The sequence below is a fragment of the Anas platyrhynchos genome, chromosome 1, assembly GCF_047663525.1.
Source record: "Anas platyrhynchos isolate ZD024472 breed Pekin duck chromosome 1, IASCAAS_PekinDuck_T2T, whole genome shotgun sequence".
Taxonomy (NCBI): Eukaryota; Metazoa; Chordata; class Aves; order Anseriformes; family Anatidae; genus Anas; species Anas platyrhynchos.
Window position 1 is genome coordinate 66,419,917 of NC_092587.1, and position 17,978 is coordinate 66,437,894.

General features: G+C 36.1%; 1 protein-coding gene across 8 annotated transcripts in view; it reads right to left on the bottom strand.

Moving 5' to 3' along the window:
• EPS8 (EGFR pathway substrate 8, signaling adaptor) overlaps positions 1 to 17,978 on the bottom strand; it is a 132,932-nt gene that overhangs the window by 44,482 nt on the left and 70,472 nt on the right. For all 8 annotated transcript variants that reach the window (XM_038173072.2, XM_072040290.1, XM_027462173.3 and 5 more), the window contains 2 exons: positions 8,408 to 8,498; positions 7,248 to 7,321 (listed from right to left, as the gene is read on the bottom strand). In XM_038173072.2, coding sequence (XP_038029000.1) covers positions 7,248 to 7,321; positions 8,408 to 8,469 — 136 coding nt within the window. In that variant the 5' untranslated portion in view covers positions 8,470 to 8,498. The remainder of the gene's footprint in view (positions 1 to 7,247; positions 7,322 to 8,407; positions 8,499 to 17,978) is intronic.

A 17,978-nucleotide genomic window follows, 5' to 3' on the forward strand; every position in this document is an offset into this window, starting at 1 on the left:
GATCTGTGACGTACAGAGATCTGTAGTGAGGATGCCATAAAAGCAACACTGCAAAAAGCTTGTCTGTGACCTGGATTCCTTCACACAGGAATTTCAGGTATTGACAAGGAAAGAAGTGCCAACACTTACAGATGTAATGTCTGGAAGGATTTTGTCACCTTTTAGAATCACACCCATTACCTCTCCAATCCTCAATGAATTTCATGAAAGATAACCCAGCTTTTGAAACCCCTCCCTGGCTTGATGGGCCCCTTCCTCAATGACAAACACTGCTCATACAGAAGAGCTATCCTGCTCCCTTATTACAGCTACTCAGCTTGGTTTAGCAAGAGGAGTCCACAACGCAAACACCAAATTGAAGAATGCCATGGATTATCAGAATTTTTAATTAGGTGTGTGAATTGTTAAAAAACAGATGTCTTAATTTCATCACCCCATATCTGAAATCCCAGCACAGAGGACCTGCACTGATTCCAATTGCAACTAATATTTCTGCTTTTGCAGCACGTTATTTAAGGCATCTTGTTTGGTTGTTATGCTTTTAAGGATAATAGACACACACATGCACATCCCAAAAAAAAAACAGTCAGTGAAGCAGTACTGTCTGACTTGCTACCTTTCTTTTTTTGTTTGGATGATGATCTGAAGAAGTAAAGTCCATCTGTTCCTAACAAAACAAGGGAATTAAAAAAAATAGTATCTAGTTTAACTCAATAGAATGTTTTACATCTCCAAGGGGATCAGTTAACAACCCTCTTTAATGGACTGTAAATGATAGTCAAACACTGTCTAGTAAGAAAGCAAATACCATTAAAAAAAGTTTCAATTAATAACACATCAAATATTCAACTTTGATTATTATTACTATTATTAGGTGAAAAAAGAGCATTATTTCTAATGATATCAAATTACACAAGGATACAAAATCTTACAATCACTGTAAGGATTAAAAATCTTGCAAACAATAACAGTTGGAGTGTTTTTAAATAAAGACATCCTGGTGTAAGTAAAGGCTCCAAAGAAATTAAAAAACAGAGAATGACTTTTGCAAGACATTCCTTGCTCTGATTCATACAAATTTTGTTTTGCATTAGGATATCCAAGAACACTTGGAGCACTGATTAACACATCCTCTTCCACAGAACAGCACAGCACTCACAATGGACAAGACGGCAAGGTTTTCAACACACTATGTCACGGTGAGAATAATAGTGTTTGTATTAAGAAAGAGAGCTTTCTGAGTGATAATAAAAGCTATGACTACCTGTGTCTGAGAGCAAAGGAGACCCCCCAAAGTTCTGCGTTCTTAATTACGACAGGACAGTAACAAGAACTTCAACAGAACTTGAATTAGCAAAAGTCAGTCAGTGTCTGTGTTAACAAATAAAAAGTATACTAACCACAACTGACAGTCTACTTTGAGTTCAGCAACAGCTCCTATTTACCCGTTTCTATTTTAAACACACTTATGCTGGCAGAATGTTTATTAGAACCAGTTAGATATGTGAGTTACCCTTTGATGTCCGTCCAACAAGCCCTTCTTATAAAAACACTGCAACAGGTCACTTACAGACTTTCAGACTCCAGAGCCCAGGAAAGTAGCGCAACCTAAACTCTAAGTAAAGCATGCAAACTAAACCTGAGGAGGCTTCCAAGTCTTGTTGCAGTTACAAACCAACATGTACACACACATACACAAGTGTGTGTGTGGGGAAACACCTCACAGGCTCTTGATTGCTGTTCAGTGCTGCAACATTTTTCTAGCTTTGAATGAAGTAAAAACTAGCCTGTAGTAGCTGTGAATGTTGTCAACACTGACACAAAGGAGGTGGAGGTAGATGTTATGGGTAACTCATCCATCCTGAATCATACACCCTTCAAAATACAACTTCTAATAAGTAACCTAGCATCAGTAAAATTCTTCAGTTGCTTCTAAAGAAGTTTTTCTTTAACCTTTGTTTAAAGGTTAAAAAACCTCTGCAAGTTCTCACCTTGCCCTCAGAAAGGAACTTATAACATGATATTCAAATGCTAATAACTCACCCCTACTATTTAAAATAAGGATGACTAATTTTCATGAATTTGCTGACTTACTGAATGTACTTGGTCTAGCTGGAATGGAGTTAATTTTTCACAGCAGCTTGTGTGGTGCTGTGTTTTGGATTTGTGACTAAAATTGTGTTGATAACACACCTAGGTTTTACCTATGGCTGAGCAGCATTTGCACAGCATCAAGGATTTCTCCATTTTTTCTCTGCCCCCAGCAAGTTGACTGATGGTCCAAAAGAGGCTGGGAGGGGGCACAACTGACCCAAACTGACCAGAAGCCCATAGCATATAAAGTAATGCTCAGCAATAAAACCCATGCTCAACAATAAAACTGAGGGGTAGTCTTTCCAAAGTATCTAATGCTCAGAGACTGGTTGGACATTGATTTGCCTGTTGGAGGCTGGTATGTAGTATGTAATATAAAATGCCTTTGCATTGCTCTTTTTTATTTCATTTGTTTGTTTTTAGTTCTTTTTCCTCTCATTTATCAAACTATCTTTATATTAATCCATGAGCTTTTTCCTTGCTTTTGCTCTTTCTATTCTCTCCTCAATCTCACTGTGCAGTGAGAGAGGGGTAGGGATGAAGCAACTCACTCAGGGTAAGTCCTTAGGTGCTGGCCGGGTTCAAGTCCTTACAGTGAAAAAAATAAAAATAAAAATGTTTTATATGTTCCACTTCACTCTCCTAATCCTCCCGATCAATCTCAGCCTCTCATGGGTCCCTTCAAGCATGAAGAGAATTATTGCAGCTAAAGTGATATTCTACAACAGAAGCTTTGAGATATGATGAATAAAACAATCACAACAATCACAACTTTTTTTCTTTTTTTCTTTTTTTTTCCTGTTTATTCTATTTATTACAGCTCTTACATACAATATGTAAAACAGTGCAGCCTTCATAGCACAGTAAGTTCAAACTTAGCTGATGCACTGCACACAATTTATCTAAAATATTTTCCTCTGATAAAAGAAAGCATGAAAACAGAGATAAAAAGAATCACAACAGAAGACACCAAATTCTTAATCACAATTATATACAGCAAAAGCAACCTGGAGGAATCTGAGCAAAATAAAATCTCTCACAAGGCAAGCACAATAAACTTAAAAGGAGAACAGCTTTTCGCTTATAGGCCCTGACTATAAGATCTACTAGTTACTAAGCTTTTCAAAGGAACACAAATATTGATCCACAGAAAGCAATATTCCTGCCTCTTTCTGATGTGGAGTGATGCCATGGCTCTTCCAGTCTTTGTGAACTTACTGCATTTACCAATCATCAGGGATGGACCACATTTATGGTTTTAAAAGATGTGAAAGGGTGCTGACTTCATACTAAACTTGGAAACAGCCACAGAAACACAAGATAAAAAAAAAAAAAAACAAATAAAAAAACTCTCAACAAAAGGCTTTTGGACAAGCCAAAAATACAATAGGCAGTACCCTACACAAACTCATTATTGCCCTCATTACAACAAAAACTTTGTGCTCTCCCTAGTTATTTCTGGCCATTTCATACTTCGGAAAGGTAACTACTCCACGGTTTCAGACAAAAATACCAGCTTTGCCCAAGGTCATTTGAGGCAGAGCTATGTACAGAACCTGACATAGCTAGAATCCTCTCACCCATTTTTCCACTGGAAGAGACTACAGCTAAATGGCAAATCAGAAAGTTGCTTAATAAATCCTACTGCAGTCTGACTGTCATTGTCCAGTAGAAAGACCACAGAAAAATCACAGCAAGGTATCAGGAGAAGGCTCTTCATTGAGAGGGTGGTGGACACTGGGACAGGCTCCCTATGGCAGTGGTCACAGCACTGAGCCTGCTGTATTTCAAGAAGCATTTGGACAACACTCTCATACATAGGGTCTGGTTTTTGGGTGGTCCTGTGCAAAGCCAGGATTTGGATGTGATCCTTGTGGGTCCCTTCCACCTCAAGATATTCTGTGATTCTAAAACAAATCCGATTCTTTATCTAGGTAGATTATCTAGGTAGATTCTTTATCTAAGTAATTCTTTCCAAATATAAAAGTCCAGAGGCTGGGTCTTCATGGATAACTCAATAGTTATTTTACTATTTACTAACCATAACTCAATAGTTATTTTACTATTTACTAACCACATCAGAGATGGCAATGGCTGCAGTCTGTTTTTTAACCAAACTGTCTGTAACACAAATAAAAAAAGTGGTGCTGGTTAGGGCTATGCTATGTTTAGGTACAAACAAATTTTCAGTGCCTAGAGCATAAAACAGAAACGAAGAGTTCCTGTGCAAAGACTTCCCCTGATAATTGCATCAAAGATGTAATAAAAGTTATCAGCACTCCAGTTATGATAGTGAAAAGAAGGATAACAGTGAATCCTATCTTACCCTTCCGTAAGGAAACTGGAAAATGTCTATATAGTGTAAAAAGAGACAAAGCTCTGAAATTAGATAGCAATCCACATGGAGATGGACTAAGTGTCTCACAAACTACCCTACAAATCCTGATACAACTGTAAATTATTACCACACATTGACAAGCAGAAAACCACAATACGTAGTACTACTGTATATTTATGGTTGCATTGGACTGATTGCTGATACACCTTTAAGAATATATTGCAGCAGCTGGAGAAAACTGAGACTCAGAGCAAAGTGCAGAAGTTGTGATCTACACCTCCAAGGAGAAAGGTCAAAACTTGATTTAAAAACAAATGTCAGTATCAGAGGAGTAAACACTATCACTTTCAGAAACTCTCGCTATCATTCTCCCTGATGGCTACATGCAGCTAGCTATCAGAGAAGGTGTATTGTTTAGAAGTCAATTGTTAGTTTAATTCATTTGAGTATCAAATAACACAAGAATGTTACACGGCTGGCTTATTTTAACAGACCCCTATTACACTACATTTCTTACTCTGAATGAGGTATTTGAGTAATACAAAGATACACATGCAATTTCATTGCTAGCACCTAATCATGGCCATGGGAATATAAACACAATATATAAAACACCTGGTCTTTTCTGATGCAGTTACTTTCATAAAATCTTCCAATTCTGTACTGAATAACAGTCCAACGATTTGGAGTGAAACACTAGCTTATGACTGCTGGGAAAGGGGGCTGCTCCGCAATTTGTCACTCACTGGCAAACTCCCAGTGCAGCACTGGCTATTGGATCCAACCGATGCTACACGTCTCCCTGTGTGCTGAACAGCAGAAGACAGATGGAGAAGCTAATGCTAGAACAACAGATGACAGTATGAGCCAAAACCCATTTCAGATGGAGAGATGAGGAATTGAATAATGAAATAAAAACCCTAAGAATGTGTAGAGGGCATCCTTTCTCTTAGGTCAGGGAGACATTTATCATGCAAATAGAAAAGATTTCATTTCAGGCAGGAAATGCGTCAAAACAGAGATTATTTGACACAGGAAAAGGCAGTTGCAAACAAGTTTTTGCTATCAGGTAACCACATCAGAGATAGCAATGGCTGCAGTCTGTTTTTTAACCAAACTGTCTGTAACACAAATAAAACTCCAGCCTCTTTTCCCAATCAGCAGTGCAGTCAGCCTTCTTCCTGAAGCCTGAAGGACTGAATAATCATGAATGACCTTACCAAAATAAGCACTGGGACTCAACAGTTAAACTTCATGCCATGATGTATATATACACATATGTATATAGACAGATAGATAGATAGATAGATGTTTTAAGATCTTCACTGTGACTGGAAAAAATTGCATTCAAGATTTAGTGGTGACTTAGGAGCTCAGGTACCATTTCTACCTCTTGATATCCATGGATAGGTGCACTTTAGTCCAAATAACATTCAGAAAATGACTTCCAGAAAAGGAAGTTTGTCATGAACAAAATTTGCTGCTAGCATTACATTGCCACCTTTCATAAAACAAAACAAAACAAAAAAACACAATGTGGTCCATGTTATTTCCACTAAAACTAATTAGATATCTATAAGTGAATCTATTAAATACATAGGCTTGAAGTATTAACATAACTGGTATAGTTGCATGAAGTATACATATACATAAAAAAAAAAAGAGAGCCTTCAATCTGCTCATAGTCTTTCAGTCTCACAGGTCAAACAAAACACATACATTAGCTATTAAATATAAATTAATAATAAAATATTTTATATTTAACTGCTTCCCACTCCATTGGGACAGAATGCACAAAATTCCTAAGCATGACAAAGGAAAAAACATTGAAGACACATGACAGATGCAGCAGAATGGTAACACAATTCCTAAAAGTAATATATAAGTGCCTAGAATTTGAGGAAGGTTTTAGGTATTTTTCTTGTTTACTCCAGCTCATACAGTTGGTGATACTGACATACCTAGTTTATGTATATAAAACTGAGCAGAAGCAGTAAAATGTGCAAACCCCTCTCTAAAGGTTGTGAAAATGTATCTTTACTTGAATCTCCGGGATAACTGGATCTTCTACTTCATTCAGTTCTTGTCAATTGCTACTGCAATTTTTTGATCTATCTACTAGCAATGGCAGTAAAACAAAATTAACAACTCATTTTATAGTAGCCACCTGTAACGCAGTAGTTAAACAGCAAGTATTTTCAAATAATACTTGAATTCAATTATTTCAGAAGTAAAAGGCTGTTTACTGTTATATGTTTCAAATTTACTCACTTGTCCCCATATTCTACTTACATACAAATATTCCATGATGTTTGACATGAAAAACCTCATACAGGTATCATTTTAAAAGCCCACAAAGATTAAAGGACATGGCTAAAATACTTGCTACTACTGCCACATCATTCAAAACAGGCACTTTTGAAAAATGATTAGGATGATATAAAATGAAAATAGTGAAATGCATGCCAAAAAAATAATCTGCAGATGAAATAATCATCAGAATGTCTCTTGCTGGTTTCTGTTACCACCTACTCTTTCTGTCAGAACGCATAATTAGTATGTTGAGTGAACATACACAGGATGCAGAAATCACTGTTGAAAACTATCACTTTAGTAAGAATAAAATCACTTCTTTTATTTTGTTAATACATATTGACAGATACATAATATACATACCTATAAACATATACATACACATTTCAGTTTTGTATACATACTATACAAAAGACATAAATAAAATATATACCAAGACATCACAATCAATGTTTAAATAACAATTCCAACATAGAAGTTCAGTGACTTTATGCCGTCTTACCATAAAGAGCCTTTGCACTTGTTCTTGAATTCTGCTCCCTCTCTGCCTGACCAAATGTTGGTGAGCCATAGCCACTGGAAGGAAAAAACATTTCTGGTTAACTTCTGAATAGATATATTTGGTACAAAGACACAGGCATTGAATAAAACCCTTCCATTATGTAGGGCTATACACACCTACAACATTGCTAACAGAGGTAATGCTACTGGATACTGGTTCTGCATCATGAATATAATGAAGTGTATTTCTCTTAGGCTGGAAGCCTTTATGTGCTACTTTTTGTTGCATTAATACAACATCATGCACAAGGGGGATATGGTATACATATAAACACTACCATAAGCTAAGAGTAATTACTATGAAGGAATAATAATGAAGATTACGCCAAAGACTTAGTAGGATTTTGCCTTTTGCCTATGTACACAAGTGTTAATTGTTTTTAACAGTTTTATGTGGTTTTCATAAAAAATAAAAGGCATATCGCTGCCTACAACAAATTAAAAGACAATCCAACTTCCTTCTAGTGTAACAGCAATAATGATTCATATACAAACTCCTTGTAAAGGGACAACAATATGAGAAGCAGATGATAGCACAGATGCCCTGCTCCATACAGAAATACATGTTCTTTTGCATCAGACTAGGCCAGTTCTCATTAGTGGTGTGAATGAGTCTAGTGCCATGCTTCTGACACAAGGAACATCCTCCTATCTCAGAAAAGGTAACACTTTCAAGGAAAGCAACAGTTTCTCAGTTCTGTTTACCAGGAAATGGTATTTTCTCACAGATGGAAAGAGCAGCCTCATCTTTGATGCACAAAAATGCATTCACCCAGAGCTAGCCTTAAACAGCTCAGGCATACAAAGACCTCTCTGAGTCACGTATGAATTATATTGTGGCTACAGCAATTTATTTTTCTATGCCAGATGACTACATTCCTTAATACAACTTTACCCTTACACTGATAGAAAAATCAGTCAGATAATACCTATCAGTTTGGTAACATAGTTGGGAAGCTGTAACACTCTTTCACAGAAATTGCCTTTGTATTATTCCAATGAACTCTAATAATCATGGCTCCATCTGAAATGAAAGAGTAAGGAAAAAAGCACAAAACTATTTTTTTGTCCACAGAAGGAAAATCAAAGGCATAACCTTACTTGATTTGAGGAGAATAACTTCCATAACCACCAGGAGGGGTATTTGATATATGTCCATTCATTCTTACTGTCACTTACTGAGGGAAACGATCTGCGAAAAGAAACAGCAGCAAATGAATTGAAGTCTCTAAAAAGATGAAGGTTTAATACAGATGCAATACAAACCTAATGAAAAAGTTATGGCTGAAATGGGAAAGGAATTGCATCCACAAGCTCAATTGTTATTACTTGTATTGTGGCAATACCTTAAAGACCTATTACAGAACTTCCCCCAGTTGAAATTTGATAGGTTTTGCTTCAAATAATTTATAATTTGGTGAACTAAGCCATTAGAATAGTCTTTAGGAAAAACTTGTAAAATAAAAGGCTGACTAAGCAAAGAACAACATCTGCTGCAGAAGTGGACAAGATGTTTCAAATGGCAACTTTAATAATCAAGCATGCTTGAGTTTAAACCACAATTCAATTATTTGAAAGCAACTTTAGAAATGAATTTTTGATACATATTTCTTCTATAAAATGTATCAGCTGAATTTTTAGAAAAATGCATTATCAAAACAAAACACAATTGTTTACACAAGAGGAAACTTGCAAGGTTAGTTATTTTGGGACTGAAAAATATATATATATATTTTTTAGCAGCATGTAATTTCCTGAAAGTTTAGTGTGCCAAATGAAGCTCTCATATAATAGCAATCCCGAGAAAGCTATGATGAAAGAGTTAAAAGAATTTCCCCCTTTATTATCATGCTATTGAAATTAAAATTGACTCTGGTAAACGATTTTCATATTACAATTAATAAATCACTATTTGAATTTACCATGAGCAAATATTCTTCCACATGTGTATATAAAATACATATTTGAATAATTATCTAGAATCCAGAGTCATTAAATAGAAAAAACTATTTCAACTTAGAATAAACTATTTCAATTCCACAAAATATTCAAAAGTATGTCAGATAAAATTTGTATCCAACAGATGTTCCATTTCCAAAAGTAAGCACAACCTGCTTTGTTGTACTAAAGCCATTTTCCAAGCAGCTTATTTTCTGAATCACTGTTAGCCTACTGCTTAATTTAACTGTTCTCTTCCTGCTTTACAATGAAGCAGCAGCCAATTGATCTATAGTGCATACTGCACTTTGTATGTGTTATGCTCTCTTCCTTTTTCGTGCAGAAACACAAATCTAAAATGAATTCTGTCCTCAGCTCCAAAGCCTTCTGCTATTTCAAGACTTAAAAGCTGGGATGAGTCTTCTGCACTCAGCAGAGTCATTTTTATATCTTTCTCACCCAAAATCTCTTACCTGAGATGCAGTTCGGAAAACTAACTAGAACAGAGCTATATTGATTAGATGCCAACTGTCACCATGTGGAAGTGTGCTATTTCCCCTACTGCAAGCACATACTTTATAATCTTTTTTTTTTTTTTCCTTTTAAATCTTTGATTGCTCCTTGCAAAAGATCTTTACTGACAGACGTGTATTTTACCCCCAGCTCTCCTGCGTATCACCAATAACATTATCACATATCTAATTTGGTAGCATGTTTGGCTGCTCTTAGGCCACGTTTCATACAATGCAATACTTGACAGCTGTCTAAAACAAATCATTCCCCATGCTGAGCACTGTTCAATTCGTTCGCAATTACAACCTTTTGGAAGCATCCTAGAATTGACCCATGACTTGAAAGAACAGAAATATTCATTTATACAGCAGGATGTGCCAGGTCGTTGTGTGCTTCTTGTGCCATTCTAATACACACATGGACCACAGCCACTCACAACTGCTGTTCTCTAGATCACACTGTTATTAAGCTCTTTGAGACTTCATATTCGCTATTAATTCTTATCATCTGCAAACACTGCTCAATTCTGATACACTGCTTAGCAATTTACAGTAGGATTAGCTTCCTAAGAGTGAGTGGATCATAGAACTTCCACAAATTATGTCCATTATCTTTCAGTATCCCTCTTTTCATATACTTTCCATGCATACTTTTATTAAGATGACTCTTACTTTATTCTCTATACCCATTTACCACCTGTGATTTTTCAGATCACAAATTCCTCAACAATTCATTTTAAAGTTATCTGGAAACAAACACATTTTTTAAAATCAAAATTATTTTGCTTCTCTGACATAATTTTTCTTCTTAATCAGCAACATATTAGGTTTGTTACTTTTACTCCACTTAAGTTTATGATAGTGGTGAAACATTTTAAGTAGAAGCAAAGTAATATCTTAAAAGTCAAAGCTTCAGTCTTTGAAATTAACATAATGCACTGCAAGTTTTATAGCAACAATGACCTTGAACAGAAGATTTTCACATCAGAAGAAAATACCTTGATTAAATACTTGCTCGCTGTAAAGTGTAACACCACTTAGTATTAATACAAAAAGCTTTAAAACTGCATTTGGGATCAAGTGATGGTGCAAAACCGAAGTTAGAAGTTTTGTCTGTCTCAGGGAAAAAGCAAAGAGGGAGATGGGAAGGGAGAGGGAGATGAAATCTTGTTATGCCAAGTAAGCACAAAATTTTTAGTGAGTTTTAGCAAACAAAACACCATATTCTATTTGATTTAGGTAAAGCCAACAGTATTTCCAATCTCCTATGCCATTAGAGGAAATCAAATGCTTTTGAAACATCAAGATTACTACTTTGATGGCACAATTCCAGAGCCTACACAGTACTTCTCATAACTTTGTTCAAGAAAGCTCCTGAATGTGAATAAAATCTAACCCTTCACAGTCATTATTCATAATTAGTCCTCAGTAGTGATGATTCCACCAAAATTATCATGCTATTTCATCTCTCTCAGTCTAAATATTTCTGGAAAAAAAAAAAAAAAAAAAAAAAAACATTTTAAGAAAACACTAAAATTTTCTTAGGTGCATAATGGAGACAGGGCAGACATAAAAGACATATGAGAATAAGAAGTGTAGTGCTTCACTTACTATGCACTTATACAGCTTTCTTTGCTGTATTTTTCATCTCAAATACTCTTTCATCTCTTACAAACAGTCCCACAGAAAAAGTCAACCAGCGCACATTGCTAAACTTTTGTCATCCAGGAGTCTATTAATAAACTCCACTTCCTCCTTAATCTTCCCTTTCACCTCAGCTCACCAGTTCACAGTAAAATATACTGGTGCCATAGATTTTAAGATAAACATCATTCAAAATTAACTGTACAATCCCTCTTTAAGTAGACCTGAAGTATCAACAGTTTACTTGTGAATATATCCAAGCACGGTCATGCCTTTTTAAGAATCCTGAGAAGAAATAAAGCCTACTCTGAACAGTAAATATTTTATAACAGGAAAACTAAGCAAGAATTTAGGAAGAAAAAACTCATAAGAAAATAGGTAAAAATAACAATAAATAGTGAGATAAATGTTAAAATACTTATGTAGAAGTATATTAAAAAATACATAAAATCAATACCATGAGAAAAATAGAATCATAGAATCATAGAATATCCTGAGTTGGAAGGGACCCGTAAGGATCATCAAGTCCAACTCTTAAAAAAAAAAATAAAAAAAAATAGTTTTAAGTAGGAAATTCCTTAATGCAAAACAAAACAAAAAACAATCAATTTCTGGCAGGATCTGAGACTGAAGAAAAAGAATCCACCCAGTGCCATCAGCTTTATTTTTGGCAGGACTCTAAGATACCAACATTAAGCAGCAACATAAATGACAAAGGTTTGTAAATGACAAACCATTTCTGAGCAAAATATAACTTGGTTCTTCAGTTGACAGCTACTAGTGGGCTAACCTCAAATATGGCAGTACAGCAGTGGTATACAAGATGATTTCATTTGTCATAAATATTCATTAAAAATATGCCCAAATCCTAAAATACTCCTTACCTTCCCCACCTTACAGCACAGCATCCTAATGAAGGCAATATAATTTGTGTGCAAGAACAAGCTGACACATATACAACTCACACATCCTGCCATTTAATTTCCTAGTAGGAGTTTGAAGGAAACAAAATCCCTCAATTTATTTTAAAAATCCCTTTTCTAGAAGGGCAGAACTATCTCATTATAGAAAATGAGGTATACAAGACCCTGGTGTTCTTTCCACTCATCCTGAATCAGTCTCACCAGTGATAGATCACAATATCAAATGGAAAATAAATAAATAAAATAAAATAAAATAAAATAAAATAAAATAAAATAAAATAAAATAAAATAAAATAAAATAAAATAAAATAAAATAAAATAAACAGCTGAGTGGTGTGGGGTTTTTAGACATTATGTAGGGAGCTGGGAGGGTTAAAGAGAGGAGGATGCGGGGGAAGGAAGAGGAAAGCCAAGAATGGCTGGAACAGTAATTATCTACCGATTAAGAAAATGTTATTAGTCACACGCCATTGTTACCACATGCCCCAAAAAACACACAGATTCTTCCTCAGCTAGATAACAGGCACAGACTGTAACTCCAGCAAACAAAAGCAAGTGGACCATTACAAGGTAACCCTTATCTGTAGCAGATCTGACATTGTATCAAAGTCAGAAAAGGACCCTGTCTCTCCAACCTTTCCCCTTAAAAAAAGAGGGGGGGAGGGAGCAATAAAAACAACAAAATATCAGATGAGTCCATACTATGCTGTAACTCACTATAGCTTCAATAAAAATGCCTAGCATTGCTATTCCACAGCATTCAGTGCTGCTGTTCTTGCAAACTTGCTTGCTGTTTCATTTCTTATATTTCACATGCTGCTTCTTGATTCACCCTCTTCACCCACATGTGCCTTCCTTCAAACCCATGTTACTCCCACATGGTAACTGGTACTTTTTAATCCCCTTGTACCTCTACACTAAGGTCACTTCTTCACTTATTCCTTGTGTACTTTTGTATTGGTGTCTTGGCCTCCTGTGTGTAACTTCTTCTTCTCTGTCTTCACTACAACCACAGATTTTACGAATGGGAAAGTCCTGCTGGAAGTCACAGACAGTCTCTAATGAAATGTTGCCACTGCCCTCTACTTCAAGACTCGTTTCAGACAACAACCAAGAGCAAATATGCCTTCCGCACTCTGTTCAGCATCCTGCCTCTAGACAAACATCAAGATGCACACACATGCATTCAAGTAGGTATTGCTTCAGAAATGCTCACTGGGGATTTTCCATCCTCTTCACATTGATATCAGAATTTCTCTGGCAGCAGGTTCAAAGTATTATGTTTTCCATTTCCTGTTAAGGGGACTAGAGCATTGAAAGAACAGTAAAAAGATGATGGTAAACATAACACACAAATTTGAAAGCTAGACCTGACAAGTGATGCAATTTCAAGACAAAAGACTTGGCCTTCTTTCACCATTGCTCTGGATGTTGTCCCTTTTGCCTATTTCAAGCCACTCTTTATTAATGATGGATGGGGGGGAGGTTGAAGCTTTTTTCAGAAAGAACAGGTGCTCTGGTATACACCCATGTCTGAGCATCAGAACTTCAAGTAAACATGTTAAGTACAATAACCACCATAAATTCATTTTGAAAAAGTTGTTACTTTCAGGTCTTCTCCAAATCTAGACCAGTTGTCCAGCATGGCCATTGGCATTATGCTACAGTATGTCTTACAAATCTGCATTGAGTTGCATCCTGCGCTTAGATTTCAGCGCATTCACAATCAGCCCTTCTGCTGGATGTAATGTAGCTAAACGGGTTTCCTGCTAAAGAAATGAGTGGACATTCCCCACACCCTGAATTTTGGTCCTTATAGAAAGCTGAACAGATAGAATATTATCTGCCCACTGAGACCAGGGAACAGAGGGGTATGAGCATTTCAAGAATCTAGTGACGGTGACCTATGAATGACTATGGCTCTGGCCAGGAGGGAAATGACACCATGTGACAGGAGACATAGCACCATGCAGGAGGGATTTACAAATGTATTCACCTCCACACAACAGGGCAGCAAGTGAGTTCAATCAACACTGATTTTTCAATTTGAAAAAAGTGCTTCGGTTATTATTCACACTTTCTAATATTTAATATTTTTCCCTCAGTCCTTCAGTAGGAGCATACTAAATTCATCAGGAGTATTCTTGTCAGCAGAATAGACAGGATAAATTTATTAAGAAAATTCCGAGACTTAATTATCAGTCAACATAGGAGACAGGATATGTTAATACAAGACAAGTCTACAGAGCAAGAATTGCTAGCTGAAAGAGAAGTTTTCTGCTGGGAAAACTAACAAGATAGAAAGTGCCCCATACATTTTCTTTTTGTTTTTATGGTATTTTACAGTGATTCATTGTTAAGAAAATATTCTGACAATATACTTAAGATATGGATCTTCTCTTCGGAGGAAGGGGAGACATGAAGCTAAAAAGCACAAACCGAATGAATAAACTTCAGATAGATCCTGTTCACAGGTTTAGCTCTTTGTATGGACACACTAATAGAGAACCTGCTTGAAAACAGGTTCTTATTCAGACATGGTAACCTATTTCCATTTGTTTCACTCAGGTCTGGGCCATGATTTATAATTACCCCTACTGAAAGAAAATAAAACAGCTTTACAGATACAAAAGCTTCATAGACTTAAAATCTCTGTTGTTACAAAGGAATGTTAATAAATATGCAAGCATTAAACCCATGACTAACTGATATTTTTAATTAGAGAATTAACCACCCCATCTAAAGCATGATAAGTATTAATTACTAAGGTCAGGATAATTATGCAGACCTTACAGAAAGCATCAGAATGTTGGAAGACCAGTATCTTGTATAAAATAAAAGCCACACAACAAAACCCACCACATGCACACACACACACCAAAATAAACAAACAAAAAAGCAAAAACAACCAGAGATATAGAAGAACAGTCTAAAGGAAAGTGGCTATGGCATGTGAAGAAATTCGTAGAAGGAGGTAGAAAAATGTAATTAAAATTTACCATAAAAACAAACAAAAAACCAATGCCAATGCTATGTCTAGTTCAAGTATATAAAGAGGACCAAAGAATAAGCTGTTTCAAGAGGCCACAGCTTTGAAGTGCCATTGGCACACTGCTCCAGAGTTTAATTCAATGCCTCATCCACTGCATCCAGGAGCCAGCATGCACCTGTGTGGGCTCACAGAAAGGAGGCTGGGAACACATTTGCTGTGCCCAGCACCATCACTAAATTCCCCCTTCCAGCGTTCAAGAAACAGCTATAGAACACTTTCAAGACAGAAACCTGAAAACTAAAATTCTATCCGAGTTTAATATCCACCAAAATTCAGAGCACACAAACAGACACACAAACTAGCAGAGGGTATAAATCCTATTTCAACATGGCTGCAACAGTGCTCTCAATATCTCCACCTGCAGAGAGATGTAAAATAATTTCCTCAGGTTTTATTATATTTAAAAAAATAAATAAATAAATAAAAAGTTTTGGAACCACTAACTAGTGAATACAACTGAGATAGCAAAGACACCATAGCTTTATATCTCTTCCTCACACCCTCTGATTTTTTTTCATTATTTCCTTCTATTTGTTGATACAGCACACTACAAACTAGATCATTAGATTTCAAAAGAGGGCACTCCAGACATTGATTTGAAAGTCAGCTTGCAGTGTACCATCAACAAACCATCAATCTGACTTTCAAAAGGAGAACTTATAAATGATATTAATACTTTCGTGCACTTTTAGATAGATCAGCAGAAAACTCAGCAAGAAAGTGTGCGAAGAGTGCTTATTTCCAGATGCCGTGAGAGTAAGGTTCCCACTACCCAGAAGACACTACCTGTCAAAAGGTTCATGAAATTTGAACATACATTTTTTCCTTGTAGGTGAAAAACAAGCTATCACTTTAACTGACGTATTACTTCTGAATATTTTCTTGCAGTGAAGTGCTTGTAGAAACATCAATAAATAAGAAGAATTTAAAAATAAAAAATGAAGACACAGTAAAGATGGCAGAGACATCTAAAAATGAACAAGAATATGTCTGTAACTGTTGTTTTTGTTTCAGATAAAAATTTCCTCTTAATCTGGCTAAAAGATGAGTGAACTCATGGTTAAATTACTACTTGTTGCTGCAAGTTAACCAAATGAAACTGGCTTAACCAACTATCCACATCTTACTTGCAAGCTTAACAGTTTTTCTTTTAAAACAAACAATTAACATAAGGTATTCCAATGATGCTGATTAACTTTTCAAACTTCCCAATTAAGAAAGGTCTTTAGTTTCATCTAGATCAAGTAATGTGCACGAATGGCAGCAAATGAAGCTTCACAAGGCTGATATGTAACAGCTCATGAGTTTAGATTAAGATGTTTTAAAACTAATGTCACCATCACAAGTTTTTGGGCTTTAACAAGACATGCTAACACTTCACGAGGCAGTAGACTCTTCATATTCTCAGAAGCAATTTAAAAATATTCCCCTAATACTCTTCAATGAACTTACAACATCATGTATACACTGAAGTACTAAATTAACACATGCTACCTGGAAAGTATTTGAACTCATTCCAGGCATATCTCCCAGGAGAGACCAGGTTTTCACTTTTCATGCATACACAGAACACAGAACACTTGTCCATAAAGCCACGTGGTTACATAGCTGTATGGTATGACAGCAACCTCTGTGCCCTTCCTCACAGCAGGGCATGCTCAACATTTAACTGAAGCTGGTTGAAAGACATTAACAACTGAAAAGTATGTTATCTTTAAAATTTACCCTGTTTTACAGGAACCCTATTTCTTTCAAACTCAAGAGCCTAAAAAAAAATACTGTGTTTTAATCTATGTGAGAAAAATGCTGCTCCCGAAAGTTGTATTTAAATCACCATCCACTCACTCAATTGATCATTATCTCTTCTATTTTTCATTAACAGTAGGAGACACCATGAGGAGGGGGCTGGATTCAGTATCCATATAGGAAACTAACAACAAAAACAAAACCACAGGGACTTTGAAAATAGGCAGAAGACAGACAAGGCAGATGAAAACAAAATTAATTTTTAAAGAGAATTGGAGAACAAGTTACATCAGAAGCTATTTTAAGACCTAACACCAGCCTCACTGGCTTTTAAAAAAACTGTTCAATTTTCCCACCTGAAAAGAAGGAAGGAATCCATACTGCCATCACCCAAGGGTGATGAGCGAGCTGATTGTCATGTTCAATTTAATACTGTAAAAAATACAATAAGATTTTGTTGTCACTGGAAAGTATGCACTAGAAAAAATATGTTTTCTCCTCTAATTGAAATACCCCCTTGACACCAATCAGGTAATCCAAAATCATTTTTCGTCCCATAGCAGAGTGGAGTAATGTAGAGATATGATAAGAGCTGTACAACTTGCTTGCTTTTACAGAACTGCAAAGCCAAATGAACAGTCTTTCTACATCTCATAGTATTTCTCCAAGGCTTTGAATTCTGAATGGGGAATGTGCAACAACAGACTTCAAGGACTGCCTCATGTCACCTAGGGTTAAAAACAGGTGTGACTATGATCAGTAGGATCCTTGACTTTGAATGCAGCCTATGCAGCTCTCAGCACTTTCAGGCACGCACTACCTCACCTGTACCCAAACGTCAGCTGGTGATCATTATT